Source organism: Trachypithecus francoisi, unplaced genomic scaffold (genome assembly GCF_009764315.1).
Source record: "Trachypithecus francoisi isolate TF-2019V2 unplaced genomic scaffold, Tfra_2.0 Lachesis_group12, whole genome shotgun sequence".
In the NCBI taxonomy this organism is placed as follows: Eukaryota; Metazoa; Chordata; class Mammalia; order Primates; family Cercopithecidae; genus Trachypithecus; species Trachypithecus francoisi.
Window position 1 is genome coordinate 68,462,957 of NW_022681457.1, and position 25,293 is coordinate 68,488,249.

Sequence of the window (25,293 nt, forward strand, 5' to 3'; positions counted from 1 at the left end):
TTTTTGTATTTTTAGTAGAGAAGGGGTTTCACCATGTTGGCCAGACTGGTCTTGAACTCCTGACCTCAAGTGATCCACCCACCTCGGCCTCCCAAAGTGCTGGGATTACAGGCGTGAGTCACCGCACCCGGCCTCAGCTGGTGTTTTCTTTTGTACAGTTTCCCTCCTCAACTGGGACTACTTACGATTCTCAACCAAGGCAGTAACACTGCATTTCTACTAAAAAGATGTGAAGCAGTTTTGGCAAAATAAGACATTTATTACATATGATTGGCAGATACATGCTGCTGATATATTATTCTTAGTTTGAAAAAAAAGTCAAAATGAAAAATAATGTTATTTTAATTTTAAATACCACACAATTATAGGTCCTTGAGGATCAGGGTTGGGCTCAGGGAATTACCTCGTTTTTCAGAGAAATCAGAGTGGGGAGATCCATCTTCAAATTCTTTTTTTATTTTTTATTTTTATTTTTTGAGACAGTGTCTCGCTCTGTCATCCAGGCTGGAGTGCAGTGGTATGATCATGGCTCACTATAGCTTCAACCTGAGCACAAATGATCCTCCCACCTCAGCCTCCCAAGTAGCTTGGTCTATAGGTGTGTACTACCGCACCTGGCTAACTTCTGTATTTTTTGTAGAGATGGGGGTCTTACTACATTGCCCAGGCTGGGCTTGAACTCTGGGGCTCAAGGGATCCTCCCACCTTGGCCTCCCAAAGTGCGGGGATTACAGGTGTGAGCCACTACACCCGGCCCAATTTTTTTTTTTTTTTGAGACGGAGTCTCGCTCTGTTGCCCAGGCTGGAGTGCAGTGACGCGATCTCGGCTCACTGCAGCCTCCGCCTCCCGGGCTCCAGCAATTCTCCTACATCAGCCTCTTGAGTAGCTGGAATTACAGGCACGCACCATCACACCCGGCTAATTTTTTGGATTTTTAGTAGAGACGAGGTTTCACCATGTTGGCCAGGCTGGTCTTGAACTCTTGACCTCAGGTGATCCGCCTGCCTTGGCCTCCCAAAATGCTGGGACTACAGGCATGAACCACTGTGCCTGGCCCAAACTTTTTTTTTTTTTAACGTGGATTTTCAGCTGCATGACCTGGTCCCAGCCCTGTAGCTCGGAAGCCCCAGGAGGTGAGGTTCGCACCTTTAGGGCTAGGACTTTCTGAGCCTTAAGGATGAGGCTCTAAGTTCAGAGACGAGTAGAGGGCTTCTCTGAAGGGACCAAAGAAGTCCTTATGGCAGAAACAATAGGAGACAAGAGGTCAATGGTGGGGAGGGGAGGGGCTGGGACAGAGGGGCCTGGGGCTGGATCGGAGGGTTTTGGGTGGGAAGAGAAGAGAGAGGAGGTTGAGAATTCTTCTCCAAGATGGGCGTTCCCCCAGGCTCATCTGTGGGTTCCCCTCAGTAGAGTAGGGCCCCCAAAACAGCAGCTGCAGTAGGTAGATAAGATGGAAGAAGCTTCTTCTGGTAGTTTCTAGAACCTGAAGACGGGGCCTGTCAGGGCCTTTGATTGGACCCAGGAATTCTCAGTATGCCAGGGAGGTACAAGTGGTCAGTTGGTTAATGGGGAGTCCCAGCCAATGGTCCCGGGCCCTGGAAGGCACAGTCAGGCTGTCTTGCAAGAAGGATAGTCCTGGACTAGGACAGACGGACTCGCACGATCACACTGGAGTTGGTCACACGGGTTCCATAGTGGCCAGCCCAGAACTGTGTGTCCTGGCCCCAGTGTTCGAAAGACACAAAGCGGACGCCCATCTTGATGTTGGAGAACACGTGGGTGACCTGTAGGCAGAGGAGGGGCTCAGCCCCGTTGTGCTACAGCCTCCCCTCTAAAGCTGAGGATGGGGCCTTCTGGCAGATGGTTACTTTCCAAGGATGGCTATAAAATCTCCCTTTGGGCCACATGTTCTTCTAGAATCTTTTTTTTTTTTTTTTTGAGGCGGAGTCTCGCTCTGTCACCCGGGCTGGAGTGCAGTGGCCGGATCTCAGCTCACTGCAAGCTCCGCCTCCCGGGTTTACACCATTCTCCTGCCTCAGCCTCCCGAGTAGCTGGGACTACAGGCGCCCACCACCTCGCCTGGCTAGGTTTTGTATTTTTAGTAGAGACGAGGTTTCACCGTGTTAGCCAGGATGGTCTCGATCTCCTGACCTCGTGATCCGCCCGTCTTGGCCTCCCAAAGTGCTGGGATTACAGGCTTGAGCCACCGCGCCCAGCCTCTTCTAGAATCTTATAGAATCTTCCACTCCCTCATCAAAAAGTGGAATCTGGCCAGGTGCAGTGTGGTTCGCACCTGTAATCCCAGCAATTTGGGAGGCCAAGGCAGGTGGATCGCTTGAGGCCAGAAGCTCCAGACCAGTCTGGCCAACATGGCGAAACCACGTCTCTACCAAAAATACAAAAAAATTAGCCAGGCTTGGTGGCATGTGCCTGTAGTCCCAGCTACTTGGGAGGCTGAGGCAGGAGAATCACTTGAACCTGGCAGGAGGCGGTTGCAGTGAGCCGAGATCACACCACTACACTCCAGCCTGGATGATAGAGTGAGACTCTGCCTCAAAAAAAAAAAAAAAAAAAAAAATGTAGAATCTAATTCCCTTCCCCATGAATCTAGGTGGCTTTGATTGTCACCAAGAATGTGGTGAAAATTACGCTCAGTGACTTTGGCCAAGTGACTTTTAAGGCTAGGTCAGAAAAAGCAAGGCAGCTTCTATTGTTTGTCTAGAACCCTCCTCCCTGAGCAACCACATAAGCATTCTAACTGCCTAGGAGCCGCCATGCTGTGAGGAAGCCCAAAGGAGCCCAAGCAGAGAGATCCCATGGAGAAGCTCTGAGACGAAATGAAGAAAGAGATGTTTGGCCAGCCACCAACTGCTACACACACACCACCCACCGCCCTGGCCTGCAGCTCCAGACATCGTCAGAATGTCACTGTCTGAACTTTGAAAGGCAGGAGCCAGAACTGCCCAGGTGAGCCCTCCTGAAATTACTAACTCATAGAAATCACGACAAGTAGTCAAATGACTGTCATTAATTTTTTTCTTTTTTTTTGAGACACAGTCTCGCCCTGTTACCCAGGCTGGAGTGCAGTGGTGTGATCTCGGCTCACTGCAACCTCTGCCTCCCAGGTTCAAATGATTCTCCTGCCTCAGCTTCTCAAGTAGCTGGGACTACAGGCGCCCGCTGCTACGCCCAGCTAATTTTTGTATTTTTAGTAGAGATGGGGTTTCACCATGTTGGCCAGGCTGGTCTTGAACTCCTGACCTCGTGATCCGCCCGCCTCGGCCTCCCAAAGTGCTGGGATTACAAGTGTGAGCCACTGCACCCAGCCAGACTGTCATTGATTTTAAGCCACTAAGTTTTGGGGTGATTTATTTCGCAGCAATAAGGCCCCCAACATCCTTTCCCCAAACCCCCATAGGAGACTCACGTGAAGGCAGGCATTGTTGTTCCACTGTGGGATGGGATCAGGCACAGCAGAGAATTTATCTAGAACAGTCTGGTTGGCGTCTAGAAGTTGGACAAGGAGTCTATACATACAGCCACTGTCGTGTCGGGCTCCCCACCTGTGGGAGGAGGGAGGCCATGAAGGCTGGACCTGCTACCCCATCTCTTTGGGTGTCTGCCTACCTTGTCCTGCCTTGTCCGAATGCCCTTCCCATGTATGCAAATCCAGTTCCTCTAAAGGGGCTCCTGGGAGGTGATCTCTGGACCCTTGGAATGTTGTGTCAGACAAGAGTGTCTTTGATGGTGACCCAGGTGGTACTGGATAGTCCACCAATGTGATTTAGGGCAGGGGCCAGTCACACTCATAGAAACAGTCTCAGTGGGGAGTCTCCAGAAAGACCCACCATGTGACTTTCTGTGGGGGCTGGGAGGCGGGGAACATCAGTTGACCTGGAGGCTGAGATTGACCATGTGGGTAATTGACCAATCCATCATACCTATGTAATGAACCCAAGAAATACTCTGGACACCGAGGCTCAAGTGAACTCCCTTGGTCAACAAAATTCCATGCATCTTGTCACACATCAGTGCCAGCATGGTAACACGTCCTGACACCATGGGAGAAGGACAACAGAAGCTCTGTGTTTGATCTTTTTCCTGGATGCTGCTCTATGCCCTCCTTTTCTTGGCTGACTTTAATCTGTATCTTTTCCCTGTAATAAACCAGAAGTGTGTAGTAGCATTTTGTGAGTTCTTCCAATGAATTATTGAATTGTGAAGGTGGTTTGGAAGTCCTCCAAACTTGCAGTTGGTAGAGTTATAGAGATGGGGTTTTGCCATGTCACCTAGTCTGGTCTTGAACTCCTAGACTCAGGCGATCCTCCTGCCTCTGCCTCCCCAAGTGCTGGGATTACAGGCATGAACCACCATGCCCAATCAGATTTTGTTTTTAATTATTACTCATCAAACTACATATTTGTATTATTGTGACATATTGTGTCAGAAGTGAGGATGGTCTTAGGGATTCCATCCCCGAACTTTGTAGTGAGCTCTAAACTTCTCACAAATACTGATGCCTGTCCGGGAATGGTGGCTCATGCCTGTAATCTCAGCACTTTGGGAGGCCAACGCGGGTGGATCACTTGAGGTCAGGAGTTCAAGACCAGCCTGGCCAACATAGTCAAAATACAAAATTTACTAAATATTCTACTAAAATGCAAAATACAAAAATTACTAAAAATTCTACTAAAAATACAAAAATTAGCCAGGCATGGTGGCTGCCTGTAATCCCAGCTACTCGGGAGGCTGAGGCAGGAGAACTGCTTGAACCCAGGAGGCGGAGGTTGCAGTGAGCTGAGGTCGTGCCACTGCACTCCAGCCTGGGCAACAGAGGGAGAACCTGTCTCAAAACCAAAACAAACAAACAAACAAACAAACAAAAAAATATTGGTGCCTGGCTCTCACCCTCTGACACTCAGATTTAATTGGTATGACTGGTGCCTGGGCATTGTATGTTTTAAAAGCTACCTTTATGATGTGCAGCAAACTTTGGGAGCCACTGATTATCACAATCAAATAGTACCCCACTGATCAAAACAACACAAATATGTTATATAGTTTGATGAATAGTAATAAAAAATAAAATCTGGCCAGGTGTGGTGGCTCACACCCGTAATCCCAGCACTTTGGGAAGCAGAGATAGGAGGATTGCTTGAATCCAGGAGTTCAAGACCAGCCTGGGTGACGCGGCAAAACCCTGTCTCTACAAAAAATATGGCTAGGCGTGGTGGCTCACACCTGTAATCCCAGGACTTTGGGAGGCAGAGGCGGGCAGATCACCTGAGGTCAGGAGTTCGAGGCCAGCCTCGCCAACATGGTGAAACCCCATCTCTACTAAAAATACAAACATTAGCCAGGTGTGGTGGTGTATCCCTGTAATCCCAGTTACTCAGGAAGCTGAGGCAGGAGAATCACTTGAACCCAGAAGGTGGAGGCTGCAGTGAGCTGAGATTGTGCCGTTGCATTCCAGCCTGGGCGACTAGCGAAACTTTGTCTCAAAAAGACAAAAAATTCAAAAATTAGCCAGGCACATAAAATTAGCCAGTGTGCACCTGTAGTCCCAGTTACTCAGGAGGCTGAGGTGGGAGGATTGCTTGAGGCTGGGTGATGGAGATTGCAGTGAGCTGAGATCACGCCACTGCACTCCAGCCTGGGTGAAACAGCAAGACTCTGTCTCCAAAAAAAATAAAAAATAAAAATAAAAATCTTATTGGAGATGTATCTCTTAATGAGATGGAGTTGGGGAGTAGGGTTATAGTGCCTTGATTAAGAGTAAATTTGCTGGCCAGACAAGGTGGCTCAGGCCTGTGATCCTGGTACTTTAAGAGGCTGAGGTGGGCAGATCACCTGAGGTCAGCAGTTCGAGACCAGCCTGGACAACATGGTGAAACCCTATCTCTACTAAAAATACAAAAATTAGCCAGGTGTGATGGTGCACACCTGTAATCCCAGCTACTTGGGAGGCTGAGGCAGGAGAATCCCTTGAACCTGGGAGGCAGAGGTTGCAGTGAGCTGAGATCGCACCATTGCACTCTAGCCTGGGCCACCGAGTGAGACTCTGTCTCAAAAAAAAAAAAAAAAAAGTGGATTTGCTAAGGCCCTAAATTTCCAATGGCCACTTTGCCTGGCTCCCCAGTAGTCCTTACATCTGAGGACGACACCTTAGTGAGGGGCTTTTTTCCTATAAAACTAGAGAAGGGGGACACTGAGAAAGAGATTGGGGAAGGAGAACAATATGATGCTTCCCACACAGATGCAATCTATAGCAGATTAATTGTATAATAGGGGGTTCATGGCTATAGCGGACCTGAAATTTGACTCCCATAAAACCATCTGGGTCATATACCCCCTGGAAAGTCTTCATGCACCCCAGTTTCAAGATGAGTCTGGGCCCTATGCCAGGTTCTGCTAAGCCCAGGCTGTGTTACCCAGGCAAGTCATCTCCTCCTTTCTTTTTTCTTCTTTTTTTTTTTTTAGGTGGAGTCTCACTCTGTTGCCCAGGCTGGAGTGCAGTGGTGCCATCTCAGCTCACTGCAACCTCCGCTTCCTGGGTTCAAGCAATTCTCCCGCCTCAGCCTCCCCAGTAGCTGGGATTACAGACGCATACCACCACTCCTGGCTAACGTTTTGTATTTTTAGTAGAGACGGGTTTTGCCATGTTGGCCAGGCTGGTCTCGAACTCCTGACCTCAAGAGATCCGCCCACCTCGGCCTCCCAGAGTGCTGAGATTACAGGCGTGAGCCACCATGCCCAGCCTGTCCCAACCTCTCAGTTGGTGGCATGTGCCTGTAGTCCCAGCTACTCGGGAGGCTGAGGCAGGAGAATCACTTGAACCTGGCAGGCGGAGGTTGCAGTGAGCCGAACCTCTCCCCTTTCTCAACCTCTCAGTTTCTTGCGAAGCTCTGAATGATCTGAGGGCTTGAAATATACCTTCCCACAGGATCAAGGTTCAAAAAAGGTGCTCATATAAAGTACTTGCTATGTGCTTGCCATGTAATAATTGTCACTGCAAGAGCCCTATCTTGTAAACAGGGAAAACAGAGGCATGCTGTGACTTGCCCAAGGCTACAAAGCCGCAGAGCTAGGGTTTGAATCTGGGAGGTCTGGCTCCAGAACCTAAGCTCTTGGCCAACTATGCTATGTTTTCTCCTCCTAAGGCAAGGAGCATCTCTCATTTACCGACAAGACTGAGCTGGGCCCAAGGCCTCTCTTCTGTTTTCCAATCCACACCCCTTTGGGCATGAGCAGAGAGGCTCAGGGTGTGTACTCACTCTGCTAATCACTAGAACTGTGAGTATGTTTGTCACTTCACCTCCCTGAACTTCAGTTTCTTTTCTTTTTATTCTTTTTTTCCAGGACTGAGTATCACTCTGTTGTCCAAGCTGGAGGGCAGTGGTACAACCTCCGTCTCCTGGGTTCAAGCGATTCTCCTGCCTCAGCCTCCCAAGTATGTGGGACTACAGGCGCATACTACCAGGTCCGGTTAATTTTTTTGTATTTTTAGTAGGGAGGAGGTCTTGCCATGCTGGGTGGGCTGGTTTCAAACTCCTGACCTCAAGTGATCTGCCTGCCTCAACCGCACAAAGTGCTGGGATTATAGGTGTGAGCTACCGTGGCCGGCCTGAACTTCAGATTTTTTATCTGTAAGGAGGGGTTAGGAGGCCTAAATTAAGTCACCCATAAAAAGGTCATGTCACATGTGGTCAGTGCTTAGCAAGGGGCTATTTTAATCGTCACACTCACCAGTCAGAAACACAAATTTCAATCCTGCCACTATCCAGCAGTTCTGGCCACAGACCCTCCTCCTCTAGGTCCAAGACCTGCTTCTTGCGACACCAGCTGGGAAATGCAGGAGACAGGGTAATGAGAACAGGCAGGCCTTTCTCAACAAGGCGCCGGACCTTAGGATAGCAGGGGCATTCACCTGAATGAAGTCACGAAGCACGTCTGAGAAGGGGCCCCAGGCACGGTTGTCCTGTTTTCCTCCACCACCCAGCCGTCCCCACCGTGCTGCACCATCCACTTTCGGAGGCCTTCTGTGAAATAAAAAAGGCTTGTGCCCAAGTTCCAGTCGCCCGCCTGTTGGTTCCTAGTGAGACTCCTGGCCCTTCCCACCGAGGCCCCGCCCCCTGCCCCTCCCACCAGCTCACCCAAAGCCCGGCTCCTCTGACCCTTCTCGCCGATTTGCAGCAAAGCCCTGCCCCTCCAGCCCCTCTCTCTGGCTCCCAGAACTGCCCCATTCCTACCCCTCCCACAGGCAACCAGTGAAGCCCTGCCCAGAGAGCCCTGCACCCTGCGTGCCGATGCTGCCTTGCCCCTCCGACACCTCCCACTGGCTCCCAATGCTGCCCCGCCCCCCGACTCCTCCCACCGGTCCCACTGCGGCCACGCCCCTCCGGCCCTTCCCACCGCTCCCACTGCGGCCCCGCCCCTCCGGCCCTTCCCACCGGTTCCACTGCGGCCCCGCCCCTCTGGCCCCTCCGCCGCTCCCACTGTGGCCCAGCATCCCGGACTTCCTCTTTCGAGATCCCACCTTGGCCGCAGGGGTTGCGAATAAGGTTGCGTCCGATGGGTCTGCGCGCGCAGAAGCGGCCAAGAGGGCAAGGCCTGGCGTTACGGGCGGGAGACTGGCAGCTGCGGGCGAGGTGCAGTAGTGCGCGGCCGGTGGCGCCGTGATCACGGGCCAGGATCAGCAGCCACAGGGCCTGGCCGTCCACCAGGGCTCGCCAGCCCCGGCACACTTGGCGGCAGCGCCCGAGAAGCGTGCGCGGGGGGACGTGGCTCAGCACCACCAGAAGCAGCTCCGGGGGCAGTTGGCTCAGGTCCAGCGCCTCTTCCGGTTCCGGCTCCGGCGCGGGGACCCGGGCGGCCCGACCCCTGGAGGCCCAGGCGCCCATGGTCCCCCCGCCAGGCCCGGCTGTGGCTGCGGGAGAGGAAGGGTCAAGGCGTCAGGGACCAGCAGCCTCCGCGGCGCGCAGCCTCTGCCTGCCCGGACTCTGCCAGCCGCACCCCTACCTTCACCATCCCTGAGCCGCGTCCCCGAGTCCCCATTCCCCAGCCCGTCCTTGATAGCCCCGATATCTCGGAGACCCGCGGTCTGTGTGTATGCCCCGAATTGCGTGCAATCAGCCCCCTTCGGCGGCCCCACCGACACCCCACCCCAAATCCTACCCCAGGGCCTGGCGGCGCTCCTACCCGGGATACCCTAGCTGTGTTGCAAGCTCCCCACGCCCCTCTGCGTCCTTTTAACTCGCAGGCCCCTCCCCTCTTACTAGCCAGCGTCACCCACCCCTGCATCCTCCTTCTTACTCCCCAGCCCCTCCCACCTACTCCCTTCCCCTCTCCAGACCCAACCTGCTTCCCGCGAGGGGGCCAGGTGGGGATCCAGGGTCTGCCGCTCACTGCCGTCCCCTCCAGCCGGCCCCTTGAAATGTCCCTAATTCGTTAGTGGCAATGAGACGTCTGGCTCTGAGCAACCGTTGTTATTTTGGTCAGGCTTCTGAGTGGGAGGCCTCATATCCGTTAACGTGTTAAAAAATTTCCATCACCTTTAAGGTCGGGCACGGTTATCTTCACTTCACAGGAGAAAACAGGCTCCAGCTGCTAAAAATGAATGCTGCAACCAATAGTAACACCAGCCAACTTTTATGGACGGTTTTACTGACAGCCAAGGTGGCAACCCCATGAAGTAGGTGCAGTGATGCCCTTTACTTCACAGGTGAAAAAACGGAGACCAGCAGAGGCCAAGTGACTTGCCTATGATCACCAGCTAGTAGGGACTTGAATCCAGCCAGCTTAGCTCCGGAATTCCTCGTTTTAACCTCTAGATCAGCTCTGTCCAATAAAAATACAATTGTGGCTGGGCACGGTGACTCATGCCTGTAATCCCAGCACTTTGGGAGGCCAAGGCGGGCAGATCGCTTGAGGTCAGAAATTCGAGACCAGCCTGGCCAACATGGTGAAACCCCATCTCTACTAAAAATACAAAAATTAACTGGGCGTGGTGGCTCGCACCTGTAATCCCAGCTAATTTGGAGGCTCAGGTAGGAGAATCACTTGAATGCAGGAGGCGGAGGTTGCAGTGAGCAGAGATTGCACCACTGCACTCCAGCCTGTGCAAGAGAGTGAGACTCCGTCTCAAAAAACAAACGAAAAAAACAATTGTGAAAGTTGATCATATGAATTGGATCCTTGTCATATCCAACTAAAACAAAGTTGAGAGACCGGGGGGAAAAAAACAGGGCAGATACCATTGCCCCAGGAATGTGATTCTCTGCAAGCCTGGCTGTTAAAACGGCCTGTTGTAACTTGGAAGCAGTCTCACTGGTACTGAAACAACCTGCTGCGGACTGGTTTTTCCCTCTGCTGTCACTTACCAATCAGAACTTGCCAGCTCTCCAAAACGTTGCTAGTGTCAATGAACTTTCTTGCAAAACAATACCTAACATTTCTGTTTCTTTTCTTTTCTTTTTTTTTTTTTTGAGACCGAGTCTCGCTCTGCCGCCCAGGCTGGAGTGCAGTGGCCGGATCTCAGCTCACTGCAAGCTCCGCCTCCCGGGTTCACGCCATTCTCCTGCCTCAGCCTCCCCAGTAGCTGGGGCTACAGGTGCCCCCCACGTCGCCCGGTTAGTTTTTTGTATTTTTTTAGTAGAGACGGGGTTTCACCGTGTTAGCCAGGATGGTCTCGATCTCCTGACCTCGTGATCCGCCCGTCTCGGCCTCCCAAAGTGCTGGGATTACAGGCTTGAGCCACCGCGCCCAGCCACATTTCTGTTTCTTATGAAAACCTCTAACCTCTTTGTTCTTTGAAAGTACTGAAGACCACCTGGTCTATGTGGATGCCTCGAATTTCAATTCTTACTTTCCAAATAAAACATTTTATTATTTTTTTGAGATAGAGTCTCACTCTGTCGCCCAGGCTGGAGGGCAGTGGGGTAATCTCGTCTCACTGCAACCTCCTCCTTCTGGGTTTAAGTGATTCTCCTGCCTCAACCTCCCGAGTAGCTGGGATTACAGGCGCGCGCCACCATGCCCAGCTAATTTTTGTATTTTTAGTAGAAATAGGGTTTCACCAGGTTGGCCAGGATGGTCTCAAACTGCTGACCTCAGGTGGTCTGCCTGTCTCGGCCTCCCAAAGTGCTGGGGTCACAGGCATGAGCCACCGCGATAAAACATTTTAAATTTAGAGATTTGTCTCTATATCTCTGTATTTTATTTGGCTTCGACATACTGTGAGCTGTATACATAATTTAAGACCTCAACAAACAAAACCAGACATGGATTCTTCCCCACAAAGAACTTACCTTCTAGAGGGACAGACACGATAAACTGTTGGCATAATGAGCAAATTACATAGTATCAGGGAAATAATTAAATATAAAACCTCCAGACCAGGCACGATGGCTCACGCCTGTAATCCCAGCACTTTGGGAGGCTGAGGCAGGCACATCACTTGAGGTCAGGAGTTCGAGACCAGCCTGGCCAAAATGGCGAAACCCCCATCTCTACTAAAAGTACAAAAATTAGGCAGGTGTGGTGGCACATGCCTGTGATCCCAGCTACTTGGGAAGCTGAAGCATGAGAATCACTTGAACAAGGGAGGCAGAAGTTGCGGTGAGCCGAGACCTTGCCACTGCACTCCAGCCTAGGTGACAGTTAGATGCCGTCTTAAATAAATAAATAAATAAATAAAATAAAACCTCCTTTTGGCCCTTTTAGAATCCTCTCCACAAATGCAGAAAAGAAATAAATGGGGTCTGGCATGGGGGCTCACACCTGTAATCCCAGCACTTTAGGAGGCCGAGGCAGGAGGATCTCTTGAGCCTAGGAGTTTGAGACCAGCCCTGGCAGCACAGTGAGACCCCGTCTCTACAAAAAATTTAAAAAGCAGCTGCAAATAGTGGTGTGCACCTGTAGTCTCAGCTACTTGGGAGGCTGAGGTGGGAGGATGGCTTGAGCCCGGGAGATTGAGGCTGCAGTGAGCTGTGACTCTGCCACTGCACTTCAGCCTGGGCTACACATCGAGACCCCGTCTCAAAAAAAAAAAAAAAAAGAATGAAACAGTTGTATTAGTGCATACACTTTAAACGAGCCTGTAATGTGCATCTGCCATGATGAACAGTAAATATAATAAGTATGTGTGTGTGTTAAAAGTGATTAGTGCTATGAAAAATTAGAGCAGACAAGGGAAAATGGGGCATAACGAGGTTGAGTTGAGTGGATAGGAGAGGCAGACCCTGAATTAGGAGAGATGGATGAACTATCATGCTGGTTTAATTTCTTCTCAATACATATATTTTCATTTTTAAAATTTCGTTTCAACTGGGCATGGTGGCTCACACCTGTAATCCCAACACTTTGAGAGGCCAAGGCAGGTGGATCACCTGAGGTTAAGAGTTTGAGACCAGCCTCATCAACATGGTAAAACCCCGTCTCTACTAAAAATACAGAAACCTGGGCGCGATGGCTCCCGCCTGTAATCCCAGGACTTTGGGAGGCTGAGGTGGGCAGATCATGAGGTCAGGATTTCGAGACCAGCCTGGCCAATATGGTGAAACCCCATCTCTAGTAAATATAATAATAATAAAAAAAATAGTTGGGTGTGGTGGTGTGTGCCTGTAGTCCCAGCTACTCAGGAGGCTGAGGCAGAAGAATGGCTTGCACCCAGGAGGAAGAGGCTACAGTGAGCTGAGGTCACGCCATTGCACTCCAGCCTGGGCAACAAGAGTGAAAATTTGTCTAAAAAAAAAATCTTCTATATATATTTTTTGAGACCAGGTCTCACTCTGTCATAGCTCACTTTAGCCTCAAACTCCTGGAGTCCTGAGTAGCTGGGACTAAAGGAGAGACAAGGTCTTGCTGTTGCCCAGGCTGGTCTTGAACTCCTGAGCTCAAGTGGCCTTCTCGCCTCCACCTCCCAAAGTGCTGGGACTATAGGCAAGAGCCACTGTGCCCACTAAAACTAATATATTAGTTTTAATGTGATGTGTAAGCAGTGGGAATCTTGTTGATAATGAGATATGATGACCCAAGTATTTGATTTTTTTAAAAACTTTTTTCACTTTGTCACCCAGGCTGGAGTGCAATGGCTTGATCTCAAACTCCTGACCTCAGGTGATCCTCCCGCCTCGGCCTCCCAAAGTGCTGGGATTACAGGCATGAACCACTGCACCTGGCCTGATTTTTTTTTAACAATTAAAAGGTTTAAAAAGTTCGAATACGTTGGCCGGGCACTGTGGCTCATGCCTGTAATCCCAGCGCTTTGGGAGGCCGAGGTGGGCAGATCACTTGAGGTCAGGAGTTCAAGACCAGCCTAGCCAACATGGTGAAACCCCCATCTCTACTTAAAATACAAAATTAGCTGGGTGTGGTGGCATGCACCTATAGTCCCAGCTACTCAGGAGGCTGAGGCAGGAGAATTGCTAGAACCTGGGAGGCAGAGGTTGGAGTAAGCTGAAATTGCGCCACTGCACTCTAGCCTGGGCAACAGAGCAAGATTCCATTTCAAAAAAAAAGAAAAAATCCAAATAGGTCAAAAGGGCAGATACTGAAAAGTCAGTGTCTTTTTCCAGTCCCCAGTTCTCCTCCCACGGGCAGGAGTTTTGGTCTCCACCCCAAAGACACCACACCCAGACAGACTTTCACCAATCCCTCTGAGGACTGCTACCTGAGAGACTTTATCTGCAAATAAGATGACCTTTGTTCTCAGTGCAGTTCTGCCCCTCACCCTACCTTAGCTTGTCACCACCATGGTCCAGAAGCCTCCTAGCCCCTATCTATTTCTGTATCTCAAAATGCTATTTAAGCTTCAACCATCTGGCCTGTCTTTGAATCTCATACTTTGTGGGGTTTCTCTGTGTGTGCACATAATGGATTTATGTGCCTTTTCTCTGGTTAATTTGTCTACTGTCAAGTTTATTTCAGAGACTCAAATGATCAAGCCTTCAGAGATGGTGGATGGAAAGTTTCACCTGTCCCTTCACTTGTTAAAAATTTTAAAAAGTTCTTTTGAGATGAGGTTTCACTCTGTCACCCAGTTTGGAGTGCAGTGGTGTGATCCTGGCTCACTGCAGACTTGGCCTCCCAGGCTGAAGCCATCCTCCCACCTCAGCCTCTCAAAGTGCTGGGATTGCAGGCATGAGTCAGGTCACTGCAGCCTTGACCTCCCAGCCTCAAGTGATCCTCCCATCTCAGCCTCTCAAATAGCTGGGATTATAGGCACAGCTATGGTCCCACCATGTCTGGGTAATTTTAAAATATTTTTGCAGAGGCCGGGCGCGGTGGCTCATGCCTGTAATCCCAGCACTTTGGGAGGCCGAGGCGGGCAGATCACGAGGTCAGGAGATCAAGACCATCCTGGCTAACGCGGTGAAACCCCGTCTCTACTAAAAAGAAATACAAAAAACTAGCCGGGCGAGGTGGTGGGTGCCTGTAGTCCCAGCTACTCAGGAGGCTGAGGCAGGAGAATGGCGTGAACCCGGGAGGCGGAGCTTGCTGTGAGCCGAGATCGCGCCACTGCACTCCAGCCTGGGTGACAGAGTGAGACTCTGTCTCAAAAAAAAAAAAAAAAAATTTTTTTTCAGAGATGGGGTCTTGCTATAATGTCCAGTCTCATCTCAAACTCTTAGCCTCAAACGATCCTCCTGCCTTGGTCTCCCAAAGTGCTGGGATTACAGGTGTGAGCCATCACACTGGCCTTGTCCCTATACTTTATAGAAAGAAAAAAGCTGAGGAGAGCAGAAACAGAGAACAAAAAAATGGATTGGCACTTTCAAAATTACCTTCCTTGTAATGGATAAAGCAGAGTTGTTCTTCAGTTCAGCAAACCAGAAAATCTCTTAATTTAGGAGGGCCAGCTGTCAGTTTTATGGAGCTGTTGCTTCAGAGACTCCACACAGAGGGGGAAATGTTCTAGAGCTATACCAAACCCCCTGGGAATTCCAAATCATCAGGTCCACATTTGTGACAAATTCCCAGAAGATGCCAAAGTTGATGCTCCCAGGACAAAGCACTGAGTAGCTGAATCTTATAGGAATCAAGCCAAGCATCCCTTGCATGTTGATACACATATTCTTTTTTTTTTTTTTTTTAAATGGAGTCTCGTTCTGTTGCTCAGGCTGCAGTGCAGTGGCACGATCTCAGCTCACTACAACCTCCGCCTCCTGCGTTCAAGTGGTTCTCCTGCCTCAGCCTCCCAAGTAGCTGGGATTACAGGCACATGCCACCAGGCCCGGCTAACTTAAATTTCCTCTCCTTTTATTTCCGCTTTACATTATAGTTAGGGCATTTTGGAACTAGGTTTTATTATCTAAGTATTTCATTTCAAGGTAATAAAGGCGGCATGAGAAATTATTTGCTATAAATCGGGAGCATTGGCTCTGATGAGGCTGAGCAACACTGATGCAAAGCAAGAGGTGAGTAGGGACTGCAAGCTTCTCTCTCAGCTTGGGGTGTGGGTGGGAAGCTGGGGAAAATCCTGCTGCTCCGGTTTGCAAAAGTAGAAATGTCATGGACCTCCGAGTACAAGGAAGTGGGCTGCACAAATAATTCCAAGGGTGTTAGAGGTTCCACCAATGTGACTGTCTTGACTACAGCTCTCCCTAGAGGCCATTTTAACAGGATTAGAGTGAGGTAGGAGGCGGGACTTGACTCCAGAGGTGGGGCTTGGACACCACATCAGACTGAGGACTTGGTAAAACAGGGCGGTGGGGGACAGTGGGAGGGTGGGAGGGTGGGAAGCAGCTTTATTACTTTATTTGTTTGTTTATTTATTTGAGATGGAGTCTCACTCTGTTGCCAGGCTGGAGTGCAGTGGCGCGATCTTGGCTCACTGCAACCTCTGCCTCCCAGGTTCAAGCGATTCTTCTGCCCCAGCCTCCCAAGTAGCTGGGACTACAGTCGTGTGCCACCATGCTTGGCTAATTTTTTGTGTTTTCAGTAGAGACGGGGTTTCGCCGTGTTAGCCAGGATGGTCTCCATCTCCTGACCTCGCAATCCACCTGCCTCAGCCTCCGAAAGTGCTGGGATTACAGGTGTGAGCCACTGCGCCCGACCAGCTTTATTTTTTATTATTATTATTATTATTATTATTATTATTATTATTATTGTTTTGAGATGGAGTCTTGCTCTGTCACCCAGGCTGGAGTGCAGTGGTGCAAGCTCAGCTCACTCCAACCTCTGCCTCCCATGTTCAAGTGATTCTCCTGCCTCAACCTCCCGAGTAGCTGGAATTGCAGGCGCCCACCACCACACCTGGCTAATTTTGTATTTTTAGTAGAGACGGGGTTTCACCATGTTGGCCAGGCTGGTCTCAAACTCCAGACCTCAGGTGATCCACCCACCTTGGCCTCCCAAAGTGCTGGGATTACAGGCGTGAGCCAGCGCGCTCAGCCAGAAGCAGCTTTCTATGAGACAGGTCCACCAGTGTGCCATGTCAATTTACCATTGCTGGCCGGGTGCAGTGGCTCAAGCCTGTAATCCCAGCACTTTGGGAGGCCGAGGCGGGCGGATCACGAGGTCAGGAGATAGAGACCATCCTGGCTAACATGGTGAAACCCCATTTCTACTAAAAAATACAAAAAAAAAAACCAAAAAAAAAACTAGCCGGGCGAGGTGGCGGGCGCCTGTAGTCCCAGCTACTCCGGGGCTGAGGCAGGAGAATGGTGTGAACCCGGGAGGCGGAGCTTGCAGTGAGCTGAGATCCGGCCACTGCACTCCAGCCCGGGCCACAGAGCGAGACTCCGTCTCAAAAAAAAAAAAAAAAAAAAAAAAAAAAAAATTACCATTGCCATGGCAACACCATAGCGTTACTGCCCCTTTCCCTAGCAATGACCCAATGATGACTCCCCCTTCCCTAGAAATTTCTGCATGAACCGCTCCTTAATCTGCATGCAAAATTAAAGGTGTGTATAAATATGACTGCGGAACTGCCCTGGGCTGCTACTGCCCGCCTATGAATAGCCCTGCTCTGCAGTAGCGGCCACCAAGCTGTGACACTGCCACTTCAATAAAGCTATTTCTTCTACCTCTGGATTGCCCTTGAATTTTTTCCTGGGTGGGCTGGACATGGTGGCTCACGCCTTATTCCCAGCACTTTGGGAGGCTGAGGGGGAGGCGGATCATTTGAGGTCAGGAGTTCGAGACCAGCCTGGCCAACGTGGCGAAACCCCGTCTCTACTAAAAATACAAACATTAGTCGGGCATAGTGGTGCGTGCCTGTAGTCCCAGCTACTCAGGAGGCTGAGACAGGAGAATTGCTTGAACCCAGGAGATGGAGGTTGCAGTGAGACGAGATGGCGTCGTACTGCACTCCAGCCTGGGCGACAGAGCAAGACTCCGTCTCAAAAAAAAAAAAAAAGAAAGAAAGAAAAAGAAAACCTTGACAAATAGAGCCAGGGAACGCCATGAAGACAGCGTTCTCATGTTTATACGCCTGATAACAAAAACAATTACAAAAGACTCTACAGAAACCATAAACTTGCCCAAAGGGCATTACAACTTTACACAAAAAATGGTTCTACAAAGCCCTCTGTGGAAGAACTGCCTGTCTGACCTCGAATTGGCATCACCCTTGATCTTTGTAGCCAAGGATAATTATTTCAAAACAGTTACATACTCCTCCTCATTTTTTCTTGTAAGAGCCTTTGTCTTCCTTTACCTTCCTGAATCTGCACATAGTTCACTATGGCATGCAGATCTCATTGCAATGCTGTATTCCTAAACAAACATCTCTCTCTCTCTCTTTTTTTTTTTTTTTGATACAGAATCTGGCTCTGTTGCCCAGGCTGGAGTGCAGTGGCATAATCTTGGCTCACTGCAACCTTTGCCTTCCCAGTTCAAGTGATTCTCCTGCCTTGGCCTCCTGAGTAGCTAGGATTACAGGTGTCCACCACCACGCCCAGCTACTTTTTTTGTATTTTTAGTAGAGATGGGATTTCACCATGTTGGTCAAGCTAGTCTCGAACTCCTGACCTCAGGTGATCCGCCCACCTCAGCCTCCTAAAGTGCTGAGATTACAGGTGTGAACCAATGGGCCTGGTGCAAACATCTCTTCTTTTATAGAACCTCCTCTGTTTGTTAATTAAGTTGACATATATGGTGTCAGAAATGGGACCTGCATGAGATTACTATCTGAAGGAATTGGTGGTTCTTGGAATTGCTGTGCAGCTCACTTGGGCTCTCTGAGCTCTCTGTTTACATGGATGGCTCTTCTTTTCTACCATGGTGAGTCCCATCTCAGGCTAAGCCTCCCTTTTTTTTTTTGTTAGAGGCTTTTTGATTTCTTTTGTTAGAGTCTTTTTGATATTATTTGAGATCTGGTTTGCATAAGATCCCCCTGCCTTTTTTTTTTTTTTTTGAGACGGAGTCTCCCTCTGTCACCCAGGCTGCAGTGCAGTGGCATGATTTTGGCTCACTGCAACCTCTACCTCCTGGGTTCAAGTGATTCTCCTGCCTTAGCCTCCCAAGTCACTGGGATTACAGGTGAGCCACCATGCCCAGCTAATTTTTGTATTTTTAGTAGAGATGGAGTCTCACCATGTTGGCCAGGCTGGTGTCGAACTCCTGACCTCAAGTAATCGTCCTGCCTCGGCCTCCCAAAGTGTTGAGATTACAGGCGTGAGCCACCATGCCCGACTTGGACAAGACCACCTTAGTAAAGGACCATACATCCTTCCTGAAATGATAAAAGACTTTTTTGTCTTTTCTGGTAAGCCCTTTCCGGTATAGAGACCAGTGTCCTTGTGAATTGCGTACTCTTGGTTTCTGCAGAGTTTGCGTTCTGTCTGTGAGGCACGCCTCTTCTGGTTTGTGCACCTAGTTTCATATTTTGTTTGATCTGCATACCTCAGTTAACATTTCTGTGAACACTTTTGTCTTGGTTTCTTTTGATTTGGTTTGACCCTTCACTTGCTTGTTTCCAAAAAATCTTTCAAGAGCAAAAATAAAAATTCTTTTTTATTTTTATTTTTGAGATGGAGTTTTATTCTTGTTGCCCAGGCTGGAGTGCAATGGCGCAATCTCGGCTCACTGCAACCTCCGCCTCCCAGGTTCAAGCGATTCTTCTGCCTCAGCCTCCTAAGTAGCTGGGATTACAGGCATGTGAAAAATAAACATTCTAAATGGTGGGTGTGTGATGGTTAATTAACAGCCACCAGGGTGGTCACCATTATCTAAAACATCTGTCTAAACTCCTGACCTTCCCTGACAGGATTTACAGGATTTTCTTTGCTCTTGGAAGATTAATACGAAGTGGAAAGGGATTCTCAAACATTAAGGCATGTCAAGTTTTCTGTTGCGGGGGGCGGGTTCCAGCTGGCACATACTATGGCCTATTCTTGTGCACATTTTTTTTTTTTTTTTGAGATGGAGTCTCGCTCTGTTGCCCAGGCTGGAGTGCAGTGGTTTGATCTTGGTTCACTGGAACCTCTGCCTCCTGGGTTCAAACAATTCTCCTGCCTCAGCCTCCTTAGTAGTTGGGATTACAGGCGTGAGCCACCATGTCCAATTAATTTTTGTATTTTTTTAGTAGAGATGGGGTTTCACCATATTGGCCAGGCTGGTCTCAAACTCTTGACCTTAAGTGATCCGCCCACCTCGGCCTCCCACAGTGCTGGGATGACACTGCACTCCAGCCTGGGAGACAGAGTGAGACTCCATCTCAAAAAAAAAAAAAAGAGTGCTTATATAAAATACAAAATATAAAATACATAATAACCCAAGTGCCTTTTATTTCATGTAACTTAAGTAAATCTTTAATAAATAAGCTGGTTTTTAAATTATTGGTAAAATTAAAAACACAAACATCTTCAAAATTGTCAGTATACACTTTTTTCTTGGGTTTAATGGTCAGTTTTATATTTGTCGCTGCTAGATATTATAATATGACAGGATTTGGCACAAGGTTTATAAAACTATAAACCTAGTCTAAAACAGAATTATCCTGGTGTAATTTTTTAAAGTAAGGTTGGTTTAATAAAAATACCTGTGTCTTCTGAGATATTGGCAAAGTACTCATATATTTACAGGCTACAAATTTTGTGAAATGAGAAATAACAAAGTGATTGCTAGGTTTGTCTAATATCTAAATTTTCTTAAGGAATCTAGGTAAACTGTTAAAAAAATTTGGGTAAGTGTAAATGGGATATATGCTTAAAAATGAACTTTTTATGTAACTTGAAATCTCTAAATTATGTTATGGTAAATGAAATAATAGATATTCATTAAATTTCTTAGTCATTTTCAAATAAGATAAACAGAAACAAATTGCTGAACATATGTATGTTTGTTCTTGGCTTCTTATATTTTTTAATTTGTATTTATTTATTTTTTGAGACAGGGTCTCACTCTGTCACCCAGTGTGAAGTGTAGTGGCATGATCACAGCTAACTGCAGCCTCAGTGTCCCTGGGCTCAGGTGATCCTCCAGCTGAGCTTCCCAAGTACCTGGAACTATAGGTGTGCACCACCATGCCTAGCTAAATTTTTTAGTTTTTGTAGAGACAAAGTTTTGCCACGTTGCCCAGGATGGTCTTGAACTCCTGGGCTCAAGTGTTCTGCCTGCTTTGGCCTCCTAAAGTGCTAGAATATAGGCATGAGCCACTGTGCCCACCTAGCTTCTTTTTTTCTTCTTCTTCTTCTTCTTTTTCTTGTGATGGAGTCTTGCTCTGTCTCCCAGGCTGGAGTTCAATGGAATGATCTCAGCTCACTACAACCTCCACCTCCTGGGTTCAAGAGATTTTCCTGCCTCAGCCTCCCAAGTAGCTGGGATTATAGGCACCTACCATCATGCTGGGCTAATTTTTTTTTTTTTTTTTTTGAGACGGAGTCTTGCTCTGTCGCCCGGCTGGACTGCAGTGGCCGGATCTCAGCTCACTGCAAGCTCCGCCTCCCGGGTTTACGCCATTCTCCTGCCTCAGCCTCCCGAGTAGCTGGGACTACAGGCGCCAGCCACCTCGTCTGGCTAGCTTTTTGTATTTTTTAGTAGAGACGGGGTTTCACCGTGTTAGCCAGGATAGTCTTGAACTCCTGACCTCGTGATCCGCCCATCTCGGCCTCCCAAAGTGCTGGGATTACAGGCTTGAGCCTCTGCGCCCAGCCAATTTTTGTATTTTTAGTAGAGATGGGGTTTCACCATGTTGGCCAGAGTGGTCTCGAACTCCTGACCTCAAGTGACCCACCCACCTCAGCCTCCCAAAGTGCTGGGATTACAGGCATGAGCCACCGTGCCCAGCTCCAGCTGGCTTCTTATAATTATAAAAACTAAATATTTTGGAGTCTATTAATACATATAAAAATTATGGGAAAACATGTTTGTAAAGTTATTAAATGACTTTCATTTATAAAATACTGATATGTGACAGACAATTCAAGATTTCTTGCTTCCCAGGTTTTCACTAAAATTTAAGGTTACTGTAGTAGTCCGTTCTCAAGTTGCTATGAAGAAATACCCAAGACTGGATAATTTATAAAGGAAAGAGTTTTAATTGACTCACAGTTCTTCAGCGTGGCTAGGGAGGCCTCAAGTAACTTACAATCATGGCAGAAGGGGAAGCAACATGCCCTTCTTCGCAGGGCAGCAGGAGAGAGAAGTGCTTCGCAAAGGGGGAAAAGCCCCTTGTAAAACCATCAGATCTTGGCCAGGCGCGGTGGCTCATGGCTGTAATCCCAGCACTTCGGGAGGCCAAGGCAGGCAGAACACTTGAGATCAGGAGTTTGAGACCAGCCTGGCCAAATGGTGAAATCCCGTCTCTACTAAAAATACAAAAATTAGCCAGGCATAGTGGCACAGACCTGTAATCCCAGCTACTTGGGAGGCTGAGGCAGGAGAATCGCTTGAACCCAGGAGATGGAGGTTGCAGTGAGCTGAGACTTTGCTATTGCACTCCAACCTGGGTGACAGGTGATAGAGCCAGACTCCTCAAAAAACAAAGAAACAAAGAAATAAACAAAACCAAAAAAACAAAGGTAAAGCATTTGCTTTTTCTCCTCACTTGATTCCTCCAAAATCTGGAAACTATTCGTGAGTATTCTTATTTTTATTTACATAAGTTCAGAAAAAGTCTGCCCTTTCTTTATAAGCAAGATACAACAGAAAACACTGGCTGTATCACCAAGGCTTTGACTGAAGTGTCATATTTTATTTTAATTAATTAATTAATTTATTGAGACCGAGTTTCACTCTGTCACCCAGGCTGGAGTGCAGTGGTGTGATCTTGGCTCACTGCAACCTCTGCCTCCCAGGTTCAAGTGATTCTCCTGCCTCAGCCTTACGAGTAGCTAGGATAACAGGTGTGCACCCCATGCCCAGCTAATTTTTTTTGTGTGTGTATTTTTAGCAGAGACAGGGTTTCACCATGTTGGCCAGGCTGGTCTCGAGCTCCTGACCTCAGATGATCCACCCACCTCGGCCTCCCATAGTGCTGGGGTTACAAGTGTGAGCCACCATGCCTGGCCTGAAATATTATATTTTAAAATATACATAAAATGCCTGGCTTCAAGAGTTCTCAGTCTTATAGTGAATGAGTAAAAATGGCCCCTTTCTGGCGGGCCCAAGAACCTTAAGAACCTGTTGGTAAAATCTAAAGTCTGCCTTGGTTTGGCTTCTGAGCCTCAAGAGGTTTTTAAATCTGAGATTCCTCTATGATAAATGTGGAGAGAAAAATTTACATTTCTAAAGAAAAACTGTAATATACCTATTAATAGATTGCAGCCCTGTGCATTGTTTTTAAGTTCTTGTTATCTGCCTATAGACTCGACGAGTTCCTGAATTCTCCTGACTTCCTCCCATATATTGCTACAATTCTCCAACTAAAAGCAACAGCTGGATGGGTGAGGTGGCTCACGCCTGTAATCACAGGGTTTTGGGAGGCTGAGGTGGGCAGATCACCTGATGTTGGGAGTTCGAGACCAGCCCAGTCAACACGGTGAAACCCCATTCTAATAAAAATACAAAAATTACCCACGCGTTGTGGCATGTACCTGTAGACCCAGATACTCGGGAGGCCGAGACACGAGAATTGCTTGAACCTGGGAGGTGGAGGTGGCAGTGAGCTGAGATTGCTCTGCTGCACTCCAGCCTGGGCAACAGAGTAAGACTCTGTGTCAATAAATAAATAAATAAATAAAGTAAAAGCTGCTCTGTTTCCATGGTGTGAGCCACCATGCGTGGCCCCAAAAAGTTTTAACCAGAGTAATGTGAGTAAGAAATTTATGGTCATGTTAAATGACCATATTTGGAATTTCCTGGTAGAAATGTAGAACCACACACCTTCCACCCAAGTCTGTCTTTAGGCCATCATTCCTGCATTCATAAAGTCTTTTTTTTTTTAGACAGAGTCTCACTCTGTCACCCAGGTGGAGCGATCTCAGTTCACCTAAACCTCAGTCTCCCAGGTTCAAGTGATTCTTTCACCTCAGCCTCCTGAGTATCTGAGACTACAGGTGCACGCCACCACGCCTGGCTAATTTTTCTGTATTTTCGTAGAGACGGCATTTCCCCATGTTGCCCAGGCTGGCCTCAAACTCCCAACCTCAAGTGATCCGCCTGCCTCGGCCTCCCAAAGTGCTGTGATTACAGGCAGGAGACACTGCACTCAGCCAAGATTTTAAAAACTTTTTACAATTTTATTTTTAGAGCTGAGGTCTCAGTATGTCACCCAGGCTGGTCTTGAACTGTTAGGCTCAAGCGATCCTCCTGCCTCAGCCTCCCAAAGTGTTGGAATTACAGGCGTGAGCCATCGTGCCTGGCCCCTAGAGTCCTTCAACACGGACCTTGTCTTAGCCTTCAATACCCCTTCAACCTGTGAGAATAAGCAAAGCAGATACAGTGACCATGTGTCTGTCCCTCCTGGAGCCCAGCTGTGACTGACCGGAGGGCATCTGGCCCATCATATTATGGAGTCATGGTCTCAAAAACACTGGGAGGGGAGAGGCACAATTTGCCCATTATGGAGAAGAAACTGGCCAGTTCTTCAAGAGCCTGATATCTCTCTTCCCGGCAGCAGGAGTTACAGGCCATGAATACTAGTTTCTGCAGGAGAAATAAAGGAATCTTCGCAGATAGCAAGGAAATAAAATAGCTCCTTTCTAAAAGGACATTGTCTGCCAGGGATGGTGGCTCACGCCTGTAATCCCAGCACTTTGGGAGGCCAAGGCAAGCAGATCGCTTGAGCTCAGGAGTTCAAGACCAGCCTGGGCAACATGGCAAAATCCTGTCTTTACAGAAAAATACAAAAATTAGCTGCGCATGGTGGCACCCGTCTGTGATCCCAGGTACTGGGGAGAATGAGGCAGGAGGACTGCTTGAGCCCGGGAGGCGGAGGTTGCAGTTGGTGGAGATCATGCCACTACACTCCAACCTGGGCAACAAAGTGAGACTCTGTCTCAAAAGAAAGAATAATAATAAATAAAATAAAATAAAATAAAATAAAATAAAGGGGCATTGCCTTATTGTAAATCCAAGTTTATGAAGTAACTAGCCTCAGTCTAACCACTGGGGAAAGTACAATTCTGAGATAATAGGCTATCTAAATATGAAGTACCCGAAGACATCCTATGTGTATATAATCTGTATTTTGGCTGAGCATGGTGGCTCATGCCTGTAATCCCAGCACTTTGGGAGGTTGAGGCAGGTGGATTGCTGGAAGCTAGGAGTTCGAGATCAGCCTGGCTAATATGTCAAAAACCCGTCTGTACTAAAAATACAAAAATTAGCTGGGCGTGGTGGCACGCACCTGTAATCCCAACTACTTGGGAGGCTGAGGCAGGAAAATCGCTTGAACCTGGGAGGCAGAGGTTGCAGTGAGCTGAGATCGCACCACTGCACTCCAGCCTGAGTGACAGAGTAACACTCTGTCTCAAAAAAAAGAAAAAAGAAAGTTGATACATGGGCCCATCTACCTGGCTCCACTCTAAGAGATGGTCATGGACCATTGATGACCCGGTGCCCTGAATGTGTCCTGTGCCCAGGGACGTCCAGAATCTTCGTGGCGGCACCAGTCTGGTGGCCGCCAGGGGGCGCCATGTGCTTGCCAGGCAGCAGTCCTGGAACTGGGGTCCAGCCACAGAGCAAGAGAGTCCTAGAGTTCCTGGCGGCTTCCAGCCTATGCCCACAGGGGCAGTGATGGAGGTGGCACTAGATCTCTGCAGAGCACCCTAAAGGGGAGAAACGGGACAGGCCTGCACAGGTCCTGGTCTGAACTGGGCGTACCCTGCCCTGAGAGCACTGTGGCTTTGCTGGCCCCAGCTACTGGAGAGGGACTTAGAGGAAAGTACCACACAGTGCAGGACCCC

The 25,293-nt window shown here is 48.5% G+C and overlaps 1 protein-coding gene across 6 annotated transcripts in view; it reads right to left on the reverse strand.

The window, feature by feature from the left end:
• FBXO27 (F-box protein 27) overlaps positions 1 to 9,505 on the reverse strand; it is a 28,143-nt gene extending 18,638 nt beyond the window's left edge. For 2 of the 6 annotated variants that reach the window (XR_004440829.1, XM_033226150.1), the window contains exons 1-5: positions 9,176 to 9,244; positions 8,538 to 8,927; positions 7,929 to 8,040; positions 7,748 to 7,843; positions 3,429 to 3,564 (exon numbers count right to left, since the gene is read on the reverse strand). Coding sequence is in view for 5 of the 6 variants with exons in the window: in XM_033226150.1 (XP_033082041.1) it covers positions 3,429 to 3,564; positions 7,748 to 7,843; positions 7,929 to 8,040; positions 8,538 to 8,901 (708 nt within the window). In the remaining variant the exon portion in view is untranslated. Of the gene's footprint in view, positions 1 to 851; positions 1,786 to 3,428; positions 3,565 to 7,747; positions 7,844 to 7,928; positions 8,041 to 8,537; positions 8,928 to 9,175; positions 9,245 to 9,358 lie in introns of those variants that run through there. The other 4 variants (XM_033226147.1, XM_033226149.1, XM_033226146.1 and 1 more) reach the window with 4 other exon arrangements.
• Positions 9,506 to 25,293: the final 15,788 nt, after the last annotated feature.